The sequence below is a fragment of the Rhinopithecus bieti genome, unplaced genomic scaffold, assembly GCF_001698545.2.
Source record: "Rhinopithecus bieti isolate Rb0 unplaced genomic scaffold, ASM169854v2 scaffold_8309, whole genome shotgun sequence".
NCBI lineage: Eukaryota > Metazoa > Chordata > Mammalia > Primates > Cercopithecidae > Rhinopithecus > Rhinopithecus bieti.
Genome location: NW_016805935.1, coordinates 593,120 through 620,677, shown reverse-complemented (window position 1 = coordinate 620,677; position 27,558 = coordinate 593,120). Strand labels below are relative to the sequence as shown.

Genomic DNA, 27,558 nt, shown 5'->3' with positions numbered 1-27,558 from the left:
CTGATCAGTTTGTCACATAATGTTTTATAAGGCAAAAAGCCATCACATAAGAAGTGACTGGAGTCAGAGCTGTGGGGATTAAAGATAATTTTGATTTTTTTTTTGAGACAGAGTTTTGCTCTTGTTGCCCAGGCTGGAGTGCAGTGGCATGATCTCAGCTCACTGCAACCTCTGCCTCCCAGGTTCAAGCGATTCTCTGCCTCAGCCTCCTGAGTAGCTGGGATTACAGGCACGTGACACCACGCCCTGCTAATCTTTGTATTTTTAGTAGAGATGGGGTTTTACCATGTTGGCCAGGCTGGTCTCAAACACCCGACCTCAGGTGATCCACCCACCTTGACCTCCCAAAGTGCTGGGATTACAGACATGAGCCACTGCACCCAGCTGATAATTTTGATTTTTAAAAAGCACTCAGTAGAAATCTTACTCTGACTTTTCAGAAAGAGTAGGTGTAGGCTGAGCAGTACTTTGGGAGGCTGAGGTGGGAGGATCACTTGAGGTCAGGAGATCGAGATCATGCTGGGCAACATAGTGAGACCTTGTCTCTATTAAAAAGAAAAAAAAAAATTAGCTGGGTGTGGTGGCACATGCCCGCAGTCCCATCTACTCAGGAGGCTGAGGCAGAAGTATTTCTTAAGCCTAGGAAACCGAGGCCGCAGTGAGCTATAATCACACCACCGTACCCCGGCCTGGGCGACAGAGTGAGACCCTGTCTCAAAATAAAAAATAAAAATAAGGAGTAGGTGCAACATAAACATATACATGTATCCACAAACACACATTGAAATTGCTCCCTTGTATTAAAATAAAACAATGACAGGTATGTACCGCAGTTGCGACTGGGTAAATTACTTGAACTAATATCTCCGTGGCTTAGGTTGTATTTGTCACTTCGTTCTGCCAACGAATCCCGTCAGCTGGGAGCTCTCTCATAGGTACATCTTTCGGGCCACCTTCTGTGGTCCCTGTGCCATTCTTTATGGAGCCAAATCTCTAACTTGCCAGTGATAGCTGTTTAAGCTTTGGTTATATTTCTTTGTATTTTTCTTTCCACATTCACCCAAACAGACTGATTAGTACATACCTTTCTTTCTTTGTCCTGTCTGCTACTGATAACATTGTCTATACTGGAGCATTCATGCCTGCTTCATAGGCAGGGCAAGGCATTTGTAAACCACAGTGTGCAGGGTACAGAGGCTTAGATAATCTGTTACTTAAATAACAAAATGAAACAAGAAGCATTTTTGGAAAATCCTAAAAACAATTCAATTGCTCTAAAAGAATTTATATGTGGTATATCTTCCATCTTGAGACTTTGAGAAGTCAGTATTCCCCAATGAAGACACATATTACATAAAAGATCAACTACGTAAGGATATCTCATTTGTATTATTGAAGATTCTTTGAGCACAAGTGCAAGAGGAAAGGACTCTATCCCATGGACACGGAGTGTTCTTCCCCACCCTGGGCAGCTGGGCTTCAGTAAGGATGAAAATGGACCCAGAACACGAGTGGCCTCTCTTTGGTTCTCATCTCTTTCCGCAGATCAGCATTCTGTTTCTCAGATCCACGTAGTGGAATGTGGCTGCCCCACAGCCCCCAGGCGTACACATTACAGATTCCCCATTCAGCAGTCAACTTGCCTTTCTTTCTTTTCTGTTTTTTGAGATGGAGTCTCGCTCTGTTGCACAGGCTGGAGTGCAGTGGTGTGATCTCAGCTCACTGCAACCTCCACCTCCCAGGTTCAAGTGATTCACCTGCCTCAGCCTACCGAGTAACTGGGAGTACACGTGCGTGCCACCACACCTGGCTAATTTTTTGTATTTTTAGTAGAGACAGGGTTGCCTTTCTATTCGCAAGTCCAAAAGTCTATGAAGAGGGCCAGCGCAATGGCTCACACCTGTAGTCCTAGCACTTTGGGTGGCCGAGACAGGAGCACTGCTTGAGGCCTCACATCAACTTCCACATCAGCCTGGACAACAAAGTGAGACCCTGTCTCTACAAAAAAGTAAAATCAAAAGTCTCTGGAGAGAATTGTGTTGGTCCAGCTCAGGTCAGTTGTCCGTTCAACTGGTGATGCAGGCAGAGTTGGGGGGTCATGGCTTCCGAAGCCCACACTATAGACTGGGAGCATGTCTCAGAGACGCAAGACTCATTGTGGGCAAGGAGGTGCTTCAAATTAATAGCCTGACAAATCTATTAGAATACATCAATGGCAGAGAGCTTCTAGGGTAGAAGTTTGTACATGCAGGTCAAGGAGAACTAGAGAGGTTAACAAGACATATCTCTGGGGAGAATACCATAGCTTTCACCAATGTCAAAGGGGACCCCAAACCCCCCCATTAACAACCTTTAAGCCAGCACACACGCATGCGTGCACACACACACAAGTAACTCATTTTTTATAATGCACAACTATCCTATTAACATGAGCTGAACAATCTAAACCATTTAGTTGTTGGGTAATACAGAGCTATAGAGGACTGTCTGACATAACAAAATGTGATCGTTAATGAAAAACTGAAAAATCTAAACTTTCATAATAAACAGCCATGAATCCAGCTCTAAGTACATTATACTTTATAAGACCTGATGATGTAAACAGATTAAATTATAAAAAACAACAACGCCAAACTAAGGGAAAACTTAAAGAAAAATTTACTCTTAGAATTTGGGAATGTTTATTCCATATAGATTATTTAATTAAAGTTTATTTGTTTCTTGATTCCATTACAGATTATTTAATTAAAATTTGTTTCTTGATTCTGTTATATATGGAGAAACCATGTGAAAAGGGATTCTAGGATCTGAGTAAAAGACAAGGGTTTATAGTAAAAACTAATCTTTTATATAACTTTTGGGACCACCTTGAACCCTACTGAAGTGTTATATTTCTTCGACAATTCTAAATTTCATAAAGAATGTCAGGCCAGGTGCAGTGGCTCACGCCTGTAATCCCAGCACTTTGGGAGGCCAATGTGGGTGGATCACCTGAGATCAGGAGTTCAAGACCAGCCTGACCAGCATGGTGAAACCCCATCTCTACTAAAAATACAAAAAATTAGCTGGGCGTGGTGGTGCACACCTGTAATCCCAGCTACTCGGGAGGCTGAGGCATGAGAATCACTTGAATCTGGGAGGTGGAGGTTGCAGTGAGCTGAGATTGCGTCATTGCACTCCAGCTTGGGCAACAAGAATGAAACTCCATCTCAAAAAATAAAATAAAATAAAATAAATGCCCTTTTTTCTGTGTGTATTATATTTAATATGCATTGCATTTAAAAATTTTTTTAAATTGTACAGGTAACACATGCTGATTGGTAAAGTATCTTGCAATCTGCACAACACACAGGTATAATCTTTCACATCATAATCTCTCTCCTAAGGAGCTACTTTAAAAGTTTAGTTACATCTTTTCTTCTAAAACTTTTTTAGAAAAGTAAACGGCTTTACTAAAAGCTGTTTTAGTAAAGATCTATCATATGATTTATAAACAATTAAAAAAATTAATCTGTTACATTTTAGGCATTAGCAGAATTTTCAATTCCTCAAAAACATGTCAATGTGATTTTATTTTATCTATGTCTCATTTACTTTTCTGTAAGTAGATACAACTTTTCAAAAAGATAGTCAATTCCCCAACTTTTATGTCGTTCTTCAAAAGCATCAACCTTCTCTAGACAATGTATATTGCATATTTTACCTGAAACAAGAAAGAGTAACACGTTAAAATACTATGAAGAATGACATCAGGGATTCTTTTAAAAATACTTAAAGTTGGCTGGGTGTGGCAGCTCACACCTGTAAACCAACACTTTGGGGTGCTGAGGTGGGTGGATCACTTGAAGTCAGGAGTTCATGACCAGTCTGGCCAAGATGGTGAAACCCCATCTCTAATAAAAATACAGCATGAGCCGGGTATGGTGGCACATCCCAGCTACTTGAGAGGCTGAGGCAGGAGAATCACTTGAACCTGGGCGATGGAGGTTGCAGTGAGCTGAGATTGCACCATTGCACTCTAGCCTAGGCAACAAGAGTGAAACTCCATCTCAAAACAAACAAAACCTTGAAATTATTTTAAAAACAGTGTATACTAAAGGTTTTTCTCTTCTTTTTAATCAAAACAAAGGAATGCTAAGGGCAAATTTCCTGAACTCTGAATTGTTATCATCACTTTTAACTTCCAAGAAAAAAATAAATACACCACTGGGCACGGCGGCTCATGCCTCTAATCCTAGTACAGTGGGAGACCAAGACAAGAGGATTACTTGAGCCCAGGAGTTGGAGACCAACCTGGGCAATGTGGTGAAACCTCATCTCTACAAAAAAATACAAAAATTAGCTAAGCATTGTGGTGCATGCCTCTGGTCCCAGATACCTGGGAGGCTGAGGTGGGAGGATCACTTGTGCCCAGGGAGGTTGAGGCTGCAGTGAGCTGTGATTGCATTTCTGCACTCCAGCCTGGGTGACAGAGCAAGATTCTATCTCAAAAATAAATAAATAAATAAATAAATAAAAATATACCATCTCTCTAGAAAAGTTCAAATGCCTTTAACATAAAGCATATAGCATATATACAGGGCATATTTACAGAGATTAGTTCCTTTTCTAAGATAAAACAATTTTAAATACCATGGTCTTTATCTTTTAAATTTTATAGACATACTCTAGATACTAATATACTAAGAGTTCACAACAGATTCTTTTGGTGTTTTTTTTTTTTTTTTTTTTTAGCTGGAGTCTCACTGTTACCCAGGCTGGAGCGCAGTGGCACAATCTTGGCTCACTACAATCTCTGCCTCCCAAGTTCAAGCAATTCTCATGCCTCAGCCTCTCAAATAGTTGGGACTACAGGCATATGCCACCACACTGGCCTAATTTTTGTATTTTTGTAGAGATGGGGTTTCGCCATGTTGGCCAGCCTGGTCTCGAACTCCTGGCCTCAGGTGATCTGCCCACCTTGGCCTCCCAAAGTGCTGGAAATACAGGCATGAGTCACCACACCCGGCCTAAAAGAGTTAACTTGACTTTATTTAAAAAGTTACAGCATAAGTCCACAAACTTACCAAACAACCTTTCAATTTCAGCATGTGGAACATAAAATGGTGGACCTAGGCAAAAGAGAAATTCGCAGTTTATTTCCAATGACCTAGGTGTACTTGTTCTATATACAACTTCGTTATCCAAATAGGTGATGATGTGGCATGTTCTTCTCATTCTTCTTTTGCAAATCTCATACTGAATAAATAAATTGGCTTACTGAGAGGATGGCAATGTTACATACTCATCATATCCATCTTTAGCTTCGATGAGACAGCTAAGCCAGTCAAGGGACTTAGGCTCATTGAAATCAGAGTAGAGTCCATCAGCAGATTCCTTTGGGGCTTCAACCATCTTTTAGTATACTGATTTTGTACCAATTCCTGCACTTACCCACATTTTATACACCCCTCCCGCTCTGCTGCAGGATATAGACTATAAGGAAGCCAAACTTCCGCCCCCTTCTAAGAGCAGTATCCTCAACCATCCACCTCCAGAAGGGCCTGCTGTATTTTCTTCCCAAAAGTTCTTTGTTAGGGCTCCTATTCATGAATGGAATTTAAATCAGATTAGCAGAGCTAACTTCTGCCTCTATTAATTTCTATTTCCATTTGATTGTCTCTGATTTAATTAGGAACAGTAGGTCTCATCTTTTAATGAGTTTTTTAAGACCTCAATTTATTCAAGCAGAAACAAAATACTAGCTGGGCACAGTGGCTCACGCCTGTACCGGGGAGGGCGGATCACCTGAGGTCAGGAGTTCGAGACCAGCCTGGCCAACATGGTGAAATTCTGTCTCTACTAAAAATACAAAAATTAGCTGGGCGTGATGGCACACACTGTAATCCCAGCTACTTGGGAGGCTGAGGCAGGAGAATCGCTTGAACCCGGAAGGCACACATTGCAGTGAGCCGAGATCAAACCACTGCACTCCAGCCTGGGCCACAGAGTGAGACTGTGTCTCAAAAACAAAAAACAAAACAAAACAAAAAACAAAATTCTAACATATGTAAATACTTAAAAAACAAGCATGTAAAAAAGCTCAGTTGAAAATCAAAAAGGTGATTCTTTTTTTTTTTTTTTTTTTTTTTGAGCGGGAGTCCTCACTCTGTCGCCCGGACTGAGTGCAGTGGCAGACTCAGCTCACTGCAAGCTTCTCCTCCGGTTCACGCCATTCTCCTGCCTCGGCCTCCCGAGGAGCTGGGACCTACAAGCCGCCCACACCCTCGCCCGGCTAGTTTTTGTATTTTAGTAGAGACGCGGGTTTCACCGTGTTAGCCAGGATGGTTCGATCTCCTGGCCCTCGTGATCCGCCCGTCTCCGGCCTCCCAAAGTGCTGGGATTACAGGCTTGAGCCACTGCACCCAGCCAAAAAGGTGATTCTTACAAATTAAAAGTCTATGTATTTCTCCCTGTACAAGTCCAGCCATGACAAAGGTTAAGTTTCACTGTTCGAATGCATTAAAATGAGTTCAGGAGAAAACATGCCCCCAACAGATTCAAAACAAATAAAAGAATGCAATAGACAGATTTTAAGACTTCAGAAATTTAAAAAGGACAATAATTTATAGCTTTTCCTGCACAACTCCTACATCCCCATATTCACTTCTTACCCTGGGCTTGTGTATGTGAAGGCATCTGTCCAACACATCACTACCACTTGGGTGATATGGATATGCAATATCCAACCACATTCCTCCTTCCTCCCAACAGGGCTCATGAGATTTCTCTTGTCTATCAGGATCATCCATTTCCCCCCTTTCTCCAGTGTGAGTTGTGAATGGCAAACAAAACGGGAAAGGAATACAAGAAAATCACGGACAATATAGGAAGAGAAAAAAATGCTTATAGTTCCCATTAGCCAAAACTGGAATTATCTCCATGTATATACACAGTATGCTTCCTGTGAGAGAAATTAGGAGAAAATAATGCTTTTCCATGTCAGAGAATTTATAGCAAGAAACTAGGCAACTGGTAAAAGAAAAAAATAAAAAAAAAAACCCAACACCAACAACTTTACCTGGATGTTTAGTTGGATCATAAGACAAAACACACAGGAGGTATTGAAACTTCTTTCCCAGGAGGGATAACATTGTATCTGCATAGCTAAAAGAACACAAGAAGGTATTTGTTACATTTCTCTACACAGGCAAAGGCTGGAGGGACAAAAGGCAGGGAAGGAAGCCAGAAGTTACTTTCGCTGATATTACACAGTTTAAATTCTCCTAATAATCACAAGCGGTTGATTCTCATTTTAAAAGTGAGAAGTGGGTTTAGCAAATTATGGCCCCTGCCTATGCTGGGAATTGGTCCAAATGGGAATCAAATAGAGGCCTGCTTCCAGAGCTGATCAGAGCAGAAGACATCACATAAGGATGGGTAGAGGCTCCTTCTGGCCTGAAGAAGTACTCGAGGGCCTGCTGACCTTGGATGCCTGTGTGCTTGAGGGCAGTGGTTTCTAGATCAGGCTGGGTGTCAAAATCACTGGGGTTCTTGTTGAAAGAAAAGATGGCTGAGCTCCATCCCCACAGACCGATGCAGTCAGTTTGCCGTGGGGCCTGGGATGCTGCAATTTAACAAATATCCTGGGTGACTGGGACCCCTCCAGGGGCCTTATGTAAGAGAAAACACAATTCTTTTCCTCTATGTAATTAGAGAGAAATAAGAATAACAAGCAGGTCCAAAAAAGGTGGCATGAAAGAAAGCTCTGCAAGTGTGGCATAAACCATGAGTGCAATGGAACTGTCCTTTGAGTAGGTGCCTCAGGGAGCCAGGTCTGATTGGCTCAGAGCGGGAAGCTGATGGTAACAGGACCATGGATAGACTGGGCAGAAGCCAGGGCTGGACCAGGGACAGGCGATGAGTTGACCAATCAGATGACTGACTTGGAAATTGAATTAAGAGACCGAAGAGGACTTGCTAATTAGCTGTGGTCCTACTGAAAGTTGGAGCTTTTCTGTTGTATGGTGATTGGAGCAAGGAGGCCGAGGGTTGAAGGCAAGTCAGCTATGTGGGAATAAAAATGGAGGAAGCTGAGGGAAAAGGAGAGGACCGGAGATGCACACAGGGAGGTAGAGAGGCCATGAGAGACAGGCCAAGGACAAAGATGGACACTATTCCCCACACTGAGGAAGGAGCCTGGGCTCTTGGCACTTCAGTTTCTACGGAGCCTGGCTAGACTGTGATCTCTGTCCAGAGGTCTGTGAGAAGTTGGTGAGGCGAGTGTGGAGATTAGGAGTGTGGACTCTACGAGATGCCCAAGCTCAAACCCCAGCTCCTCTACCGACTGGCTATGTAAGCTTGACAAATTCTTAACTTTTCTGTGCCTCAGTTTCCTCACCTGTAAAATGAGGATAAGACTAATAACCACTTCACAAACTGTGAGCATTCAACAGTGGATCACTCTTCCTTGTAGCTGAAAGAACCAGACCAAAGCAAACTTTTGAACAGAAACTGTTACTTTCTGATTCTTGTTTTTCAGAAGAAACTTGCTGTCCCCATGAAGGCGATGTCAGACCAGTTTGGTAGGGTTTCCTAGGACTGGAAGACTTTATTCCCCTTAGAATGTGAACTTTTCTCTCGCAAAAAGTCTCAAAAAATCCAGAAAAATGAGGTCTGCCCTACTGGTTTATGTTAGGCAAGAACTCGAGAGTCACAGCAGAAAATACATCAGCACTTGACAATGTACAGTCTAAGGAGAAGACAACCCAGTCCTAATGAGAGCACCAATAGGATGTGCTAACATAGTAAGTACTGAGTACCAGCATGTAGATAAAGAACGAAGATACTAAGTACCAGCACATATATAAAATACTAAGATAAGGCCGGGCACAGTGACTTACACCTGTAATCCCAGCACTTTGGGAGGCTGAGGTGAGCAGATCACCTGAGGTTGGGAGTTCGAGACCAGCCTGACCAACAGGGAGAAACCCCGTCTCTAATAAAAATACAAAATTAGCTGGGAGTGGTGGCGCATGCCTGTAGTCCCAGCTACTCGGGAGGCTGAGGCAGGAGAATCTCTTGAACCCAGGAGGCGGAGGTTGCGGTGAGCCAAGATCACGCCATTGCCCTCCAGCCTGGGCAGCAAGAGTGGAACTCCATCTCAAAACAAACAAATAAACAAAGATACTACCAGTACATAGTAAAATAATATTGCCCTTGCTCAGAGTGCAGTTCGCTTCTTTCATTCATTTATTTAAAAAACATTTATTAAGCTCTTACTAGGTGCTAAATATATACTATGCCAGACACTGGGGAAATAACTGACCTCAGGTGATCTGCCCACCTCAGCCTCCCAAAGTGCTGTGTCTACTCTTGGTCTGCACTTGGTGACTTTCAGTCTGCTTCCCACTGCTTGGCTGATTTTACCATGCCAACCAGAGCCTGTAGAAGGACTAACCTCTAAGGAGTGGATGAACATCTTTAGGGAGTGGGAAACACCTACAAATTTAGACATTAGCAGATCAGGTTTCATATACAAATGTGTCTTATGGAGACAGAGGTCTCAGTGATATTTTGAGTTGTTAAAGGACACTGATGTCACATGGGAAATGCAAAGCAGACACTGGACATGTGATGTGGATGTTTGGGAGAAAGAACAGAGCTGGAAATGTAAAGATTGTCAGAGCAAATACCATGTATAATCTGTTCAGTTATTTCCCCTGCTTCTGGCATAGTATATATTTAGAGCATCGCAGGAACTTAGTAAATATTTGTTGAATAGCTGAATGAAAGTAACAGAATTGATCTTTAAAGATTTGATTTAGGTTTTTATAAATTCCAAATATAATAAGCCATTTCAAACTCATAAAAGTGTAGCTGATTTTCTAGAACCCAGAAAAAGTATAGAATACTAAAAAATTAAGAAGGCTAAACAAAAAAAGAAAAATTACTTACCTTTTGCGATCACCTGGATTAACGGCAACTAATGCTCCTCTATCCCAAATCATGTCAAATTTGCCAATATTTGTCCTACCAGAAAGAGAAAAAACATTTTATGGGACAAAAATCAAATCTTTAAGAAGATGAACAGCGCCCCCCACGGTGCATGCTGGTACTTCAAACATCGTCAAGATACTAGGATCTCACGTCCGCATTTCCTCATAGAGTCCATAAAGATGTGTGGACCTGAGTGTGGAGAGCTGTCCATCCCCTCATGGTTTTAGGAGCCTGTGGCAGCCGCCTCCCCACTCTTGTTATGATTTGGGGACATGAAGAAATAACAAAGGATGGTGTGCAACAACTCTGCTCCCAGCCTCTGGCTCAGGTATCAGGGACCTTCAGGAGATGAGCTCTTATCTCCCTCGGCCACTTGAAATTCATTTCTATTATAGGCCCAGCTGCAAGGTAGAAGACACTGTCTTACTCACCTTTCTTTTTCCCTAGCTGCCTCAGTTTCCCATAGTTTGGGAGCTAACCAAAGACAAAACACATTAAAGTGTGCAGACAAGAATATAACAAAACTACCTGCAGAACAGACATTCAAAAAAATGCTTTGTGGGCCGGGCGCGGTGGCTCAAGCCTGTAATCCCAGCACTTTGGGAGGCCGAGATGGGCGGATCACGAGGTCAGGAGATCGAGACCATCCTGGCTAACACGGTGAAACCCCGTCTCTACTAAAAAATACAAAAAACTAGCCGGGCCAGGTGGCGGGCGCCTGTAGTCCCAGCTACTCGGGAGGCTGAGGCAGGAGAATGGCGTAAACCCGGGAGGCGGAGCTTGCAGTGAGCTGAGATCCGGCCATTGCACTCCAGCCTGGGCGACAGAGCGAGACTCCGTCTCAAGAAAACAAAAACAAAAACAAACACACACAATGCTTTGTGGATGTTACACAGGCGGAGGAGAGTGATGAAGAGCCCTCCACTCCCATGCCTGCACTGCTTGGCAAGCATTCCAGTTTTTTAAAGTGCAGATGCAGTATTCAACCTACCTGGGAAAATCAAAAATGCTGCAACAGTACAATGAAATGTTCCCCGAAGAACTCTGTAATGAAATAATGAAAACAAAATTTTTTTTTTTACTTAGTACTTACTTGAATAGTCAAGAAAAGAGGGCCAAGCAAAGCAAAAGTTCTAGGGAAATAATGTGTTAATAAAACATAATTAAAGTAAATAATTTTACTGCACTTTATTGGCACCTTATTTTTTTCTTTTAAAACCTGTGTGAGGTTCTTTTGGGCCAACTCAGAGGAATATCACAGAGGACAACCTTGAAGATCAGTTGGCTGTTATTCACTTCAGAGCCTGCTATAAAATTCTAGCAATGTTTCCTCGAGCAGAGTGAAATTTTTACTCTGCTAAAGATAAATCTGCAGGTCAACCAATTACCAGGCAGGGTGGTACTGAAAAGTCAGGTATTTTAAGTTATTCCGGAAATGTGCAATTGTGCTGATTCTTCCATTTTTGCTCATTCATTCAGCCAATGAGCATTTATTTGCTGAGCGCCTAGTAGACAAGACACCTATCCTGGGTTCTAGACAGTAGATTTGAATTAGACACAGTCTCTGACCACAGTGAGGACAGACTAGAGCAGAGAAGCGTGGGCACAGAGAAACATTACAATCCAGAACGGCCTGCTCTGTTACGGTTCTGTGCCTGTGAACTATGTGAACACAAGAGGCAGAGCAGGGGCCTGCCTGGGAGCGTCAGGGAGACCAAACGAAAGGTGACTTTTGGCCAGGTGTGGTAGCTTACACCTGTAATTCCAGCACTTTGGGAGGCTGAAGCAGGCAGATCGCTTGAGCCCAGGAGTATGAGACCAGCCTGGGCAACATGGCAAAACTCCACTCTACAGAAAAAATTAGATGGGTGTGGTGGCACACGCCTGTAGTTCCAGCTCCCTGGGAGGCTGAGATGGGAGGGTCACTTGAGCCTGGGAGGTCAAGGCTGCAGTGAGCTGTGACTGTGCCACTGTACTCCAGCCTGTGTGACAGAGTAAGACCCTGTCTCAAAAACAAACACTTGGAGCAAAATAATCCCAAGAAATATACAACAACAAAAATCAAGAGAACAACACAAAAAAGAAGTGACTTTTGAAAGGGTGACATTCTAGGGTGTGGTCTGGGGGCGCACTCCAAGAGGGGGCAATATAACATAGACTTTAGGATCCTGGGAGCTGGAATGAAGGGCAGTGTAGGAAAGGTGTATCAGTGCACAAGACTGCTAGATTTTATTCTGAAATGAGGTCCCCACACAGGTTTACAAGTAGAGGAGGAAGGGTCTTTGACAACCAGCCTGGGATCACTGGGTCAGCCCAGAGACGGGTGGGCCTGGAGGCAGGAGAACAGCTGGATCTCAATTTTGCCTGCAGATTGGAATCAAGGGGAGCTTTAAACTGTACGGATGCCAGGGCCCCACCCCTAGAGATTCTGATATAACTGGTCTGGGGTAAGACCTTTGGATTGGGAATTCTTATAAGATACAGAGATGATTTCAAATGTGCAGCCTGGATGGGGAACTGCTGCTCCAAGAGGGGCCTGGAAGCAGGACTAGCCCTCTTTGGACTGAGTAAACTCCTTGGATTCTCTAATGCTTTGAGAATGGGGTGGGAGGAAGATGTGAAATAAAAAATACCATCGAGTTTCCTACTGATCTGAGCAATAAATTTTTTTTTTTTGAGACAGAGTCTTACTCTATTGCCCAGGCTGGAATACAGTGGTGTGATCTTGGCTCACTGCAACCTCCACCTCCCAGGTTCAAGTGGTTCTCCTGCCTCAGTCTCCTGAGTAGCTGGGATTATAGGCACACATCACCACAGCCAGCTAATTTTTGTATTTTTAGTAGAGATGGGGTTTCGCCATGTTGGCCATGCTGGTCTTGAACTCCTGACCTCAAGAGATCCACCCACCTTGGCCACCCAAAGTGCTGGGATTACAGGCATGAGCCACCACGCCCAGCTGAGCAATTAATTTCAGTATTTAGAAAAGAGTACTTTGTGAGACACTGAGTATACAGATGGACGATAGATCCTAAATGACAATACAACTCTGACCCCACAACTGATTCAGGAGTTAAGAAGAAATTACTTAGGCAGATAGTGAGGGTACGGAAGGTTTTCCTCTTAATGAAAAGCAGCCTCAAATCATTTTTCTTTCTAACAAAGAGCAGCCTTTAAAATCGAGCTGCAGACATAGATGCTGGCAGTTTGTGCCAATCATGTTCAAAATGGTGGCTCCATCTTCCCTTCTCTGCCAGCCACCTGTATAGTAAGAAGCAGTCAACATGGCGCCAGCCAAGGGAAGAGTTCATTTGCATAATAAGATTAGGGCAGGGAGACCAGCCTTCCCAGCACTTTATGTAAACATCACACTTGATCGAACCAATCTGTGAGCCCTATGTAAATCAGACACTGACTCCTCAGGCTGCACTATATCTGGTGGTTGCACACCTGGCAGGTTTTTTCCGCTCAGAAGTCCCCTCTCTCTCTCACTAGAGATAAAGTTGTTTTCTTTTCTCTTTCTTTCTCTCTCCTTTTTTTCTTTTTTTTTTGGCTATTAAACCTCCACTCCTAAACTCCTCGTGTGTATCTGTGTCCTAAATTTTCCTAGCACAAGACGACGAACCTGGGGTATTTACCCTAGACAAGGTAGCTGCTTCACAACCTCTGCCGTGACTTGGTCAATGACTGCCAGCTTCCCTAATTTTTACCATCACACTTCTTCCGTTTTAGGACCAGCCAGAGAAAGGCAAACATGCTCTCCAAACCAATTACATAGGATGCTCCATTCCTAGTTGCCCACCTCCAGCTTCCCTGTGCCAACAGCCTCCCATAGTTGCCCACCTCCAGCTTCCCTATGCCAACAGCCTCCCATCAGCACATGCTGGAAGTTTTACTTTTGTCCACTGTAAAGCTTTCCCACTCCTCTGCCTGCCTTTGAGTCTTTGCCAAACCGATTCCCTCTGCTTGTTCTCACTTGGGTAGTGTTTGTTTATTTACAGTGCATCATTCTGCTCATAGCATAAAGACCACTCCCAAACCTATCATTTTCAGCCCAAACCCCACTCCATGCTTCAGACATAAAACCTTTGCCATTCCACAGGTCCCTTAAACTCATCATCTCTAGAAAAAGTTTCATGCTTTCTGCCCTTCTCATTTATTATTGATCATCCAGCCAGTTATCGGAGCCAGAAATGTGAACTCATCGCTCCTTTGGTCCTCATTCGGTCACAGAACCTGTGAGTCTATCATAAATGTTGCTTTAACCCATCCTATCTACTCTCTATGCCCCATCACTCTCCTTGCTCAGGGATTCACGATGTCTTTCCTGGACCACTGCCACAGCCTCCTGTCTGGTCTCTCTGCCAGGAGGCTACTTCCCTTCAAATCACTTCCTATGAGGCCTCTTGGGTGAGTGAAGTAGTATCTTCCCCAGGTGTCCAAGGCCATGGACCCAGGCCCTGCCTGATTCCAGCTCTGTCACCATGCTTCAGGAAGCACCGCCAGGCTGGGCAGGTGTAACTCCCATCTCTTTCCTTAATACCCTATGTCTTTACACTTAGCTCCACGCATTACAAATAGCTTTGTCCCTGTTTCTCTTCTCTCCTAAACTAAGAGATTCTTTGGCGGGGAGGGTTGGGGTGGGTGGGGGGCGTACTGTGTTATCTTTATCTCTTCAATGTCTTAGGCGGGGTCTGGCACATGATGGGTTCTCAGAAAATGCATGTTAATAAAAATAAAACAAACGTAAAAACTTGAGTACGGAAAGGCTTTGACCTCAGCTTTTATATACATATGTCTATATCTGTTTAGGTAGCTATCACCTACATTTTTAAGCCCTTGCTCCTGATACTATGTAATGTCTAGGATGAATCTGTGTGCTAAATAGGAACCACTGGACACATATATGGTATCCTCATAATACTCATGCTGAGAAAAACTTTTGTGGGGATATGGATACAATTATTTACCTAAACCAAAACAAACCTTAAATACTTTGGCTCCAGGAATTTCGGTGATTGGTTCTTCTGTGTAAGAAAGATTCTGCTCTGTAAAAAATTCTCGTATCCCAAGTTCACTGATTTCCACACCAACTACACTGTGTCCCCGGTTTGCAAACCTGCATAAAATCATACATTTACACTTAAATTATGTTTTCAAATGACTAAATGGGGGGTTATATTGGAGTAAGCATATATTTTCTTTAATTTAAAGGAATTTATATGAATTCAGGTTCACAGGGTTTCAAAGAACATGCAGGAAAGCAGATCTATATTATTTTCAAACCTTATAAAATTCTGAAAAACTGACTTATATGACCTCGGGAAACAGTAAACACTTGGAAAATTATATATATATATTTTTATATATGGAACAGTTGGAATGAAATTATAGACATATAACTTAACATACTGATTTAATACAAATCGATTTGACTAGAGGAAATGCTTTTCAACTTCTCTAAATCAGTACTGCCCATTAAAATTTTCTGCAATGATGAAAATGTCTGTATCTGTGCTGTCCAATAAAATAGCCATTCACCACGTTGGCGCCTCATGATTGAGGAACTGAATTTTAAATTTTATTTAGTTTACATTTAAATAGCCACATGTGGCTAGTAGCTACTGTACTGAAGTGAACAGGTCTAGAGCATTAGCACTCATTTGTATACTAATCTTGTAGTTTCCATTTGCTTAAAATAAACACTATCCAAAATTTGTATATTTTATTATATACAATAGCATTTTCCTGGTAATTTTATCTGTTTATTTATTTATTTATTTATTTATTTATTTTTTGAGACGGAGTCTCGCTCTGTCGCCCAGGCTGCAGTGCAGTGGCCAGATCTCAGCTCACTGCAAGCTCCGCCTCCCGGGTTTACGCCATTCTCTCGCCTCAGCCTCCCGAGTAGCTGGGACTACAGTCGCCCGCCATCTCGCCCGGCTAATTTTTTGTATTTTTTTAGTAGAGACGGGGTTTCACCGTGTTAGCCAGGATGGTCTCGATCTCCTGACCTCGTGATCCGCCCGTCTCGGCCTCCCAAAGTGCTGGGATTATAGGCTTGAGCCACCGCGCCCAGCCAATTTATTTATTTTTTGAGACGGAGTCTCACGCTGTCACCCAGGCTGGATGGAGTCCAATGATGCAATCTCAGCTCACTGCAACCTCCACCTGCCGGGTTCAAGCGATTCTCCTGCCTCAGCTTCCCGAGTAGCTGGGATTACAGGTGCCTGCCACCATGCCCAGCTAACTTTTTTTTTTTTTTGAGACAGAATCTCACTCTGTCAGCCAGGCTGGAGTACAGTGGCACAATTTATCAGCTCGCTGCAACCTCCACCTCCTGGGTTCAAGCAATTCTCCTGCCTCAGCCTCCAGAGTAGCTGGGATTACAGGTGTGCCCCACCACACCCGGCTAATTTTTGTATTTTTAGTAGAGACGGGGTTTCACCACGTTGGCCAGGCTGGTCTCGAACTGCTGACCTCAAGTGGTCTGCCTCCCAAAGTGCTGGGATTACAGTCCTGGTAAGTTTTATAATTAACAGAACTTAGTCTCAGGATCTTGGACTCAAGAGAAAACAGTACCGGTGGCACAAATACCTAGGACAATTATGATTTTATGTCAAGTGAAATAAAAACATAGTTCTGCTATAATATAGCATGTGCCTTCCTACAATCACTGCACTATGCTAAATCACGCAACACAGGGCTGGCCGGGCATGGTGACTCATTGCCTGTAATCCCAGCACTTTGGGAGGCCGAAGGCGGGTGGATCACCTGAGGTCAGAGTTTGAGTGACCAGCCTGACAACATGGAGAAACCTGTCTACTACTAAAAAATACAAAATTAGCTGGGACAATGTGGCAAAATGCCTGTAATCCCAGTCTACTAATGGGGCTAGACAGGGAGATTCGCTTGAACCTGGGAGGGTGGAGGTTGCGGTGAGCCGGAGATCGTGCCATTGCACTCCCAGCCTGGCAACAAGGAGTGAAACTCCGTCTCAAAAAAAAAAAAAAAAAAAAAAAAAAAAAAAAAAAATTCACCAGGCTGGTGGGGAAAGTGAGGGCACAGCATTTAAAATCTTTGTCAGTGCCACATTGAAAAACAAAAACAGGAACCTAATAACAACAGTTTTACACATGTTAAATGGTTGAGAAATAGATAAATACTACAATATGGGACTTTACTGTGAAAAAGACCTCATGCTTACTGAGGGAGCTGAGGGATGTTTGTGCATTCCGTCTATTCATCCATGGCTTAGTTCAACTGGGTGCAGTTTTCTGCTTTTACCTAAGGCTTCTTACAGATGAAATCACACACAAGCAAATGTGAAATTTATTTCATGCTCAAATTGTTCCCTAATATATCAATTGAGTTAGAATTCAGTTTTGAAACAAGTATAGCAGGACTGACTGTACCTTTTATCTACAAAAGAGTACATACTTTCAATGTGGGCAGAGCATGAACTGTTGAGTTGTAAAATGAAACATTAATAAATTGTCTTTCATCTTTCATATTTCCTGGGATATTTGTAAACATACAGGGAGTTTTAAAATTCTCCATACATTTTAAAGTTATAAAATGTAAACAAAAATGTTATTCAAATTGGCTGCATGTGTTTTTATTTCTCATTCAACAGATGGAAAATGAAGCATAGCCTACTACCACCTGTAATAAAAACAAAATAAGACCAAGTGCGGTGGCTTATGCATGTTATCCCAGCACGTTGGGAGGGAAAAATCTCTTGAACCCAGGAGTTCAAGGTTATAGTGAGCTATGATCATGCCACTGCACTCCACCCTGGGTGACAGAGTGGGACTGTCTCAAAAAACCCAAAACCAAAACCTAAATATCTTAAACATTTTGTTTTAATGCTTTTTGGCTTTAGCTCATGATCAGTTTTTCTATTCACATCTGACGTCTGTATAGACCTCAATACATAGATCAGTTACATAAATGAAAAATCATCTACTACCGTAACTTCTTACATGTAATTACAGTAGCTCAGTTCTAATATATATATATATATAACTGTATTTACGTATATATACATATATATACACACACATATTTTTGGAGATGGAGTCTCGCTCTGTCACCTAGGCTGGAGTGCATGGGCTCACTGCAACCTCTGCCTCCTGGGTTCAAGCAATTCACCTGCTTCAGCTTCTCAGGTAGTTGGGATTACAAGTGTGCGCCACCACGCTTGGCTAATTTTTGTATTTTTAGTAGAGACAGGTTTTCACCATGTTGGCCAGGCTGGTCTCGAACTCCTGACCTCAAGTGATCCACCCACCTTGGCCTCCCAAAGTGCTGGGATTAAAGGTGTGAGTCACCGCAACTGACAAGTTCTGATATTTTTTGTAATTTTTTAAAAATGGCTTTAGACCCCAAATATTCAACAATCACATTTAATTGGCTATTTCACACCATTTTCCTAATGTTGGCTCAGAACCTGTTACATTGTTACCATTTATGATGACATTGCATGACAATCTGTTTATAGAGTTAATATTTTTTTGAGGGTAGTTTTGAAAGTAACTGTCTCTTCTGGCTCAATGAATTGGTTAAAATACAGGTGCAATAATATAGTTTAAATATTCTCAATTTCACACGAATTGAAGACCACACTTGAATCTTAAAGTCATAGCAGCCCTCTAACAAAGGCTCTCAGCTACAATTGAGTGTGTGCTGGCTGCAAAAATTCTATCATCTCTACTTGAAAATCAACTCCCAAAAAATGCATGCATACTCTGTGTTAGTCACCTATATTTATATTCAGAATAGACCATTTTTACGTTATTATATTTTACATTTATTAATCTTTTAGTTTTAATTTATTTTTTGAGGCAGGGTCTCACTATGTTGCCCAGACTGGTCTCAAATTCCTGGGCTCAAGAGATCCTTCTGCCTTGGCCTCCCAAAGTGCTGGGATTACAGGCGGGAACCACCACACCTGGCACATTTACTAACCTTTTCATACATTCTTTTTTCTTTCCTGCTCAATGATCAAAGTTCTCAACATTCAAGTTTATAAATAAATGCATATCTTGGCAGGTATGATTGTATATGTATATTATCATTACAACAGAGTTCTGTATAGAGAACGATGTCGAGGTGACTTTAGGGTAACTCACAGTAAAAGTGGCTTGTTAAAGTGAATTCTCTTTGTACAGAATTACTCACAAGAAATACCGTCTTAATCACTGTTTTATAACAACGGTTCACGATAACAGAAACTCCTGTGTTCCCTGGTGGGAGGGGAAGGTTGAGCTGAACTGTGGACTATGAACATTGTCCTGCCAAAAAGCTGTAATTCATTTTGAATTTCTCTGTCCACCACCATTTCAAATATCTAAAAATTAACTTAGCTAAATTCCTAAACCACCTACAAAAACTGAACCACATACAAGGATCCAGGAAATGTAAGAGGGAAGGCTGTTTTTTCTCCCCTCATTGGCTCCAAACTGATTTTTTGATTTTGAAACTCAATCCAGAAAGACTTCATACCTGTTTCTGTTGTTTCTTACTGTTTGAGATTATTTCCAGTTATATACCCATCACTAACAGAAACATAAGAAATTCCTGTGTACTTCCTGAAAATGGAGTTTCTAAACTCACATCCTGTTAAATCACCCAAAGAATTCATCAAGACAAGATAATTCTGTTAATGTTTATCTGCTCATACCATTTCATCTCAACCGCTTTTCCGCAAAGAGGAAAAAATACCCTCAGTCCACTCTTGCCTTTGAGAAAAGTATCTAAATGCTTCTTTAACAGCCTGAGGAGGAAAAAAAAAAAAAGTTTTTAGGACAATTGTATCGTAGGTGAATACTTTTCATTCATTATCTCACTTAATATTCCCAACAACCTTAATAAGCAGATGCTATTAATTATTATACTCTCCAGCTTACATATGAAGAAACAGGTAACTTGCTCAGACACCCACTCAGTCAGTGGTAAATCTGACTTACACCCAGGGCTTTCCTGATTAGTAATTAAAAATAATTTTTTTCTTGGGTATGTTTTGAAAATTCTTTATTAATTCTCTAAATATATACTATTTCGGGGGTGATGGAACCTCAGGAGCCATGGATTTTTCAACATTCATTTCATGGTAAGTTCTCTAAACATGGACTCAAGTCTCAGAAGTAAACCTGAGAAGTGTAACTCTTGTAGTTTCTTGTAATTTCCTCTGTGGAGATGTGGTTCTTCTAAGGCCTTCCACACGACAGAAAGAAGCCAATGTTTCTGGGATGATGATGTCATCTCCTGGGGAGATGGGTGTGGCTGCCCAGAACAAGCAAAGTCTATAACGACCACTTTACTCAGCACTGGTCCCATGATTTATTTCTGCTATGAAGACTACTACTACATTGCACAACATCCTAGCTCACTTTTTAATTTCTTGTAACTTCTCTTCTCCCACCATAGAGATAATTCTTCAGCATCTGAACACATCCTATTGGAAAGCAAAGTCAGACACTGCTGGTTTTCAGTATAAAGAACTGTAAGCATAAACATTGCTTGAGTACCTGTTGCAGGTATAAATATTCATGACTAATACACAGATGCTGCAGGGATCAAAGAACATATTTAAAAAATCTAAGATATCATTTGTAAGTCACACACTGTGGGAAGAAAAGACACTGCCAATTAAACTACATCATGCCATAGATGCACTGTGATTCAGGAGACACAAAAATGTGAAGAGTTAAATGTGCATCTTAAAAATTAGTCAAATTAAAATAACAGCAATGGAAGACACAGTCTGACCTCTGAAAATCAAGGGAAAAATCTCTTTTAATAAACTTGGCACAATTTTTAAAGTGAATTATGAAAAATAATAATACCTGAATATAGTATGTAAAAGTACCAACACAATAAAGCTAAAATAATATCCATGGAAAAATTATTTGCTGTACATTATTCTTAAAAACTGATCTAAGTACTTTCCTCAAGAAGGTAAATGAGGCCGGGCGCGGCGGCTCAAGCCTGTAATCCCAGCACTTTGGGAGGCCGAGATGGGCGGATCACGAGGTCAGGAGATCGAGTCCATCCTGGCTAACACGGTGAAACTCCATCTCTACTAAAAAATACAAAAATCTAGCTGGGCGAGGTGGCGGGCCCCTGTAGTCCCAGCTACTCGGGAGGCTGAGGCAGGAGAATGGCGGAGCTTGCAGTGAGCTGAGATCTGGCCACTGCACTCCAGCCTGGGCGACAGAGTGGGACTCGGTCTCAAAAAAAAAAAAAAAAATAGTCAAATAATGTGTACTTATATTATTATTTCTATCTCAAAGTCAGTTTCTGGTATAACATTTCTCTATTATATACTCAATATTTCTTACTGATGTCCTTGTTCCAGATGAAAAGCAGTTTTGCTGTTCACCCACTTGTCTTGCCATTCTTCCAGAGTTACTACTTGGTTTTTCTGTACCTCAGTATCGGAGTACTCTTCAATGTCAAGTGAAGTTCTTGAACCATCCATAGTTTCATAGACACCTTTGTCTCACAAGCATATGTCTTCCCTGCCTAAGTGGAAAATATTTGCAATGTTGTCATTTAAGGTCATTGGAATTCTATTGATGAGCTAAATGAAAACCTATTATTCTTAGCAGTGTGAGTTTTTAAAAAGTATTTCTTTCTTTTTTTATGTTTGTTTTTAATTTTGAGATGGAGTCATGCTGTGTCTCCCAGCCTGGGGTGCAGTGGTGTGATCTTGGGTCACTGCAACCTCTGCCTCCCAGCCTGGGGTACACTGGTGTGATCTTGGCTCACTGCAACCTCTGCATCCCAGGTTCCAGCAATTCTGCTGCCTCAGCCTCCCAAGTAGCTGGGACTGCAGGTGTGTACCATCACGCCCGGCTAATCTTTCTTTCTTTCTTTTTTTTAGAGATAGGGTCTTGCTCTGTTACCCGGGCTGGAGACCTTGGCTTACTGCAAGCCTCAACCTCCTGGGTTCAAGCGATCCTCCAACCTCAACCTCCCAAGTAGCTGGGACTTCAGGTACACTCCACCACACCTGGCTAATTTGTGTGTGTGTGTGTGTGTGTGTGTGTGTGTGTGTGTGTGTATATATATATATATATTTTTTTTTTTTTAATAGAGATGGTTCTCATTTTGTTGTCCAGACAACAAAGAACTCCTGGGCTCAAGGGATCCTTCTGTCTTGGCCTCGCAAAGCACTGGGATTACAAGTGTGAGCCACTGCACCTAGCCAATTCAGCATCCGATAAAAAGTGATACAAAAAATTATTTTCAGTGCGTCTGGTGGTACAGGCAAACCCCTTAATACACATTACAAGAGATAGTTAAATAAACTGAATTATATCTTAATACAAGTGTTTCCTCTCTCTCACGCCCCAATCATCCAGATTTCTGCAACCAAATGTGGGGGTTCTTCCCCCCAGCACACCACATATTGGACACCAGTTGGGTATCTTCTGATTTAATTCTGACATTACCTATCTGGAGATAGTGTCAGATCTGTATGTTGGGAGTTCAATCCCTACAACTTCCCTCCTCACTTAGATACCAGTCGCAAGTCCAGGTCTTGATCAGCTTCAAGCTGGGGTTCCCACACCTTCCACTTTGGGTTTGCTTAATTTGCTAGTGCAACTCACAAAACTCAGAGAAATACTTAGTTATCTTTGCACATTTATTATAAAGGATACTGCAGAGGATTCGGATGAAGAGATGGGTTAACTGCAGGTACCTTCACCTGTTCAGCTATCAGGAGGCTCTCCAAACCCCATCCTCTTGGGTTTTTATGCAGGCTTCATCACGTAGGCACGATCGTACTTACTCCTAATTCAACTCTAAATTCTGCCAATTGTCCCAATTTCCTATCAATACACTCTCAGTCTCTCCAGTCATCAGCTATACTATCAGTATCATCTTGGAGAATTCTCTCCTGGAATCTGCCCTGACTATTCTCTATTCCTGGTAGACAGCTAGCTTTCTGGGATCTCTCTTCATCATCATTCTGGAGATTTCCTTCTTGTCTAAATCTCCAGCTCTATTTAATGTCTTCCTCTTTTTTGTTGTTGTTTTTTAGTGGCCACCCTTATATTGATGAAGCCCAAACTCCAGAGCTTCCTGAAAAAGCTCAAGGAAGAAAAATACTGTTTTCCATTTTGCACGTATAAAACACGGTTAGACTATTTCTCATCCTTGATGTATAGCTCTGCTGGGTATCAAATTCTTGGTTAGAAGTGTGGGGGCCATAGGGTGTTGGCACCCTAAAGGTTTTCACTGAACAGTGAAAAATCACGCCCACCTCAGCCTCCTGAGTAGCTGGGATTACAGGCGTGCACTACCAGGTCCAGCTAATTTTTGTGTTTTTAGTAGAGAAGAGATTTCACCATGTTGGCCAGGCTGGTCTTGAACTCCCAGCCTCATATAATTCACCAGCCTTGGCTTCCCAAAAGTGCTGGGATTCCAGGCGTGGGCCACTGAGCCTGGCCATCCCTCTGCTTTTTTTATTTCTCCTTCTGGGACCCCATGATTTGTCTCTAGAATCTTCTTACGTGGTATGGTAAATTTCTCATTTTTTCTATTTTTCTGTATCTTCATCTTTTTGCACTATTTTCTCAAAGATTTCCCTTAATTCTCATTTTTAAAACTTCTTCTTCTTTTTTTTTTTTTGCTATCAATCACCCGGTGCTTTGGGCGACCAAGGTAGGAGGATGGCTTGAGGCCTGGAGTTTCAGACTAGCTTGGGCAACATAGTGAGACTCCCATCTCTACTAAAACAGTTTTAAAATTGGCCAGGCATGGTGGTGCATGCCTGTAATCCTAGCTACTCAGGAGGCTGAGGCAGGAAGATGGCTCGAACCTAGGAGTTCAAGGCTGCAGTGAGCTATGATGGTGCCACTGCACGCCAGCCTGGGCTACAGATCAAGACCTTGTCTTTAAAAAAAAAAAAAGAATAGGTACTAAAATGAATAAAGGCAAAGAATGTGGGTGGGGCTTATACTGTAGGGTGATGTGAGTGTATTTCATTTGGAAACCTAGATGTATTTATTTATTTATTTTTTAGAGGTAGGGCCTCACTCTGTCACCCAGGCTGTAGTACAGTGGCACAATACAGCCTCAAACTTCTGGGCTCAAGTGATCCTCCTGCCTCAGCCTCCAAAGTAGCTGGGACTGCAGGTGCCCAACCCCATGCCTGGCTAATGTCTTTAATGTCTTTGCGCTAGTCAGACTTTCCATAGATGGATCTCCCAATTCCTGTCTTAAGGATTCTGTTGTTGGAGCCACTGTTATATACTCATATAAGAAAAGAAGAAGCGAAGTAGGCGAGGGTCCCAGCATCCAGTTTGCTGTACTCAATTAATCCTCATGTTTTCTGTATGCTCCCGTGCTCAACTGTGTATTGTATCTTCTCAGTCTAGACACTCTTTTTTTTTACCCTTTCCAGAGAATAAACCCCCAAAGCCTGCTGGTGTGGTGAGATGTACACACTTGGTTGCAAGAAGTTGAGAAAGGGATCTGGGAATTTGGCCTGTTCTGAACCAGCATTTCAAGCAATCCTTCCTGTTTCAACCATACTCTCACACTTCATGGAGGTACCTGGTGCGCTAATCCTGAGCATTTGGGGATTCGGTAATGCAAACTGGGCTGCTCAATGGCTTTCCTCATTGCTGGTTTAGAATTCAGCTTCCTTGAAGTTGCAAAATCCTTTCCCACTTGTCCATTTGCCTTTCCAAACTTTTATTAATTTTGTCTCTCCTGTCCTGCTATCCTAGTACTTTATGCCTTAAAAAAAAAAATCCTGTTACTTTCAGGAGGCAGCAAAAACAGACTAAAGTAGATACTGAACTATAGTTTAATATCCTATTTCTACTCCACACATTTGTATTTTCAACTAATTTTCTGCAGCTTCTTTTTTTGCATGGGAAATGCACACTAAGGAAACTGATAAAAGACATGTACAATGTAAACTAACAATAAAATTCAAAGCCTCTCAATTGACTGAAGGCACAGTTTCTTTCCTTTTCCTTCTTTTTTTTTTGAGATGGAGTTTCACTCTTGTTGCCCAGGCTGGCTCACTACAACGGGACCCCAGAGTAACTTTGAAAACTGAGTTCTGGGCCAAGAGTAGATAGAGTGTCACATACAACTCTATACCTCCTCTCCTGCTAACCACAGTTAGGCTTTGTTCCCTAAGGGCTTAAGGGAAACCAGCCCTTTCAGAAGATTCTACTACTGATATCAACCAACCCCCTGATGCTATCCCTCCTTTTGTGCCTGATAAGAAGTCACAGACCACAAATTGGTTCTGGCCAGTTTACTGAGAATGCACAGTAAGGGTTTTTCTGTCCTCTGCTTCACCTTTTGATGTAAGAGGGCCCAAAACTCCATCTGTGATCGTGGTAACACTGCCATTTTTTGTGCATGGTACCCATGAAGCTCAGTTACACACAGGTACCTTTCCTTCTTTCATAAATATTCATGAGTCATCCTACAGCTTATTGAATATGTATATTTGGCCACCTTCCTCAGCATAAATTCCTGTTCCCTTTGCCCCTCCCTGGAAGTGTCAGTTTCTGGCTTCTGGCCTGAGGTTACACTTCTCAGCCTGTCAGAATGGCCACTCTACAGTCTGAAACCACTCATGAGAAAGAGATCTCCTTTCTAAATTAAGAACTTCTCATTCTTTAGCTGACAGACCATAACTGCAGATCCATCTGAATGTATGAGGAAAATGCCTGTTCTTTCAATGTCAACTTTGCAATATTAAGGACAATATAACACCATCATTCTAACATTCCCTTTAAATTATTAGTGAAACTAGTTTGGATTATACTAGCATGTTATTATTGGTGGGTCTAATTTAATGATTAATCTGTGAAATAGCAAACATTGCATAAAAGCATGTATTTCAGGAAAATTTCCCCTTTTGTTGCCAAATTTGGCCTCAGTATGCTTAGGATATAAGGAGGAGGCATTTCTCTCATTACTTGGGAACATGAATTCACTTCTTATCAAACACTTGTTGACAAATGGCTTCTGCAAGACCCTGGTGGTATCAGGAGGTGACTCTCAGAGTTTTCTGAGATGTCAGTGGAAAGTATCTGATTTATATTGGGTACAGAAAAGCAAAATAATGTTGCAGTTTTCTCATCTTCATTTTCATTCAGAAACTCTGGAACCTAAATTCAAGGCTTCATAAAGCAGTTCTCTACTTAAAAGAGAAGCATAATCTTTATCATAGTGCCACAGCCGCTGGAGTAGCACAACTCTATTGCTTTCACACAAACTTGAACCGTCTAACAAAATCATGCACATAATTTAATCACGTCTTAGCTGTATGTTTGCTTTTGAGACAGGGTTTTCCTCTATCCCCCAGGCTGGAGTGCAGTGGTGTAATGACACTTCCATCTCCAACATTGGGGCTCAAGGAGTCCTCTCACTTCAACCTCCTGAGTACCTGGGACTACAAGGGTGCACCACCATGCCTGGTTAATTTTTAAATATTTTGTAGGGACAGGGTCTTGCTATGTTACCCAGGCTGGTCTCAAACTCCTGGACTCAACGTCTTAGCTGTTCTAACAATTTCTCAGCACGGACTCCACTTGTACACACCATTTCTAGAGAAATAAAGTTTATTGCTATAATACAAAAAAAGTGCACATTACAAGAATTAAGGAAGGGAAATTTCACAATAATTCCTGCCCACAAACAGAAAGTGTAGACGTGCTCCTTTGGTCATACAAGTCCTCAAGTTGTTCTAGTCTCCATTCTTAGCTTTTCAAAAGCATCTGCTATAGTTTTGTTTTTAAATTTCATAAAATTGAAGAGAAACTTCCCTCAGGTGCACAAATCTTAAAAGAGTATGACTCGGTGAATTTTTTACATACGCATACACCTGTGTAACCCACCACAGAACAAGACAGAATGTTTACAGCACCCCAGTTTCCCACATCTCCAGGGAATCACTCACTATTTGGCAGTATTTCTCTTTTCTAAAATCATTAATACACCAGGCTGGGGCAAAAACCGAGAGTCCGTTTCCATAAAAAAAAAATTTGAAAAATTAGCCAAGCGTGGTGTAGCGAGCCTGTAGTCCCAGTTACTGAGGAGGCTGGGGCGGGAGGATCACTTGAGCCCAGGAGTTTCAGGTTACAGTGAGCTATGATTGTGCCACTGCACACTAGCCTGGGCGACAGAGGGAGACCCTGTCTGTAAAAGAAAAAAGAAAAAAAAATAATTAAAACACACCAATGCTTTGGACACACTTTAAATATTGGACCTTGGATTTAGGTCATTTATTGTCCAATCTCGTTCTTCCCAGTTTCCACTTCAGCCCTGAACCCCACTTCACAGGCCTGATTGCTGGGCTGTCTACGCTTGTAAGAATTCCTGGGAACCCTAGCACAGGCGCATACACTCCTAGCAAATCGTTCTGTTTCTCACCCGCACCCTCCGCCCCCTAGGGAGCCTACCTCGCTTACAGAGCGTTGCCAGCCTTTGCCTCCGCCACCGCCGACGTCCTCAGGAGCCAGTCCGGGTTCTCGCCGGCCTCCGCCACCTCTCCGCGCCCCGCCTCCGCCCGCGCCCCGCCTCTTTCCCGCCCCGCCT

The 27,558-nt window shown here is 42.2% G+C and overlaps 1 protein-coding gene across 2 annotated transcripts; it reads right to left on the bottom strand.

The window, feature by feature from the left end:
- Positions 1–1,241: 1,241 nt before the first annotated feature.
- Positions 1,242–27,558, bottom strand: TPMT (thiopurine S-methyltransferase). Of its 2 annotated transcripts, none has more exons than XM_017874258.1 (9): positions 27,423–27,558; positions 21,321–21,504; positions 19,661–19,753; positions 14,962–15,094; positions 10,970–11,022; positions 9,937–10,011; positions 7,061–7,146; positions 5,067–5,111; positions 1,242–3,703 (listed from the first exon to the last, which is right to left on the bottom strand). In XM_017874258.1, exons 2-9 carry the CDS (start codon positions 21,458–21,460, stop codon positions 3,591–3,593), a joined length of 738 nt encoding a protein of 245 aa, XP_017729747.1. In that variant the 5' UTR covers positions 21,461–21,504; positions 27,423–27,558; the 3' UTR covers positions 1,242–3,590. The 2 variants fall into 2 exon arrangements, with proteins under 2 accessions (XP_017729747.1, XP_017729749.1); XM_017874260.1 differs by having other exon boundaries at positions 27,432–27,526.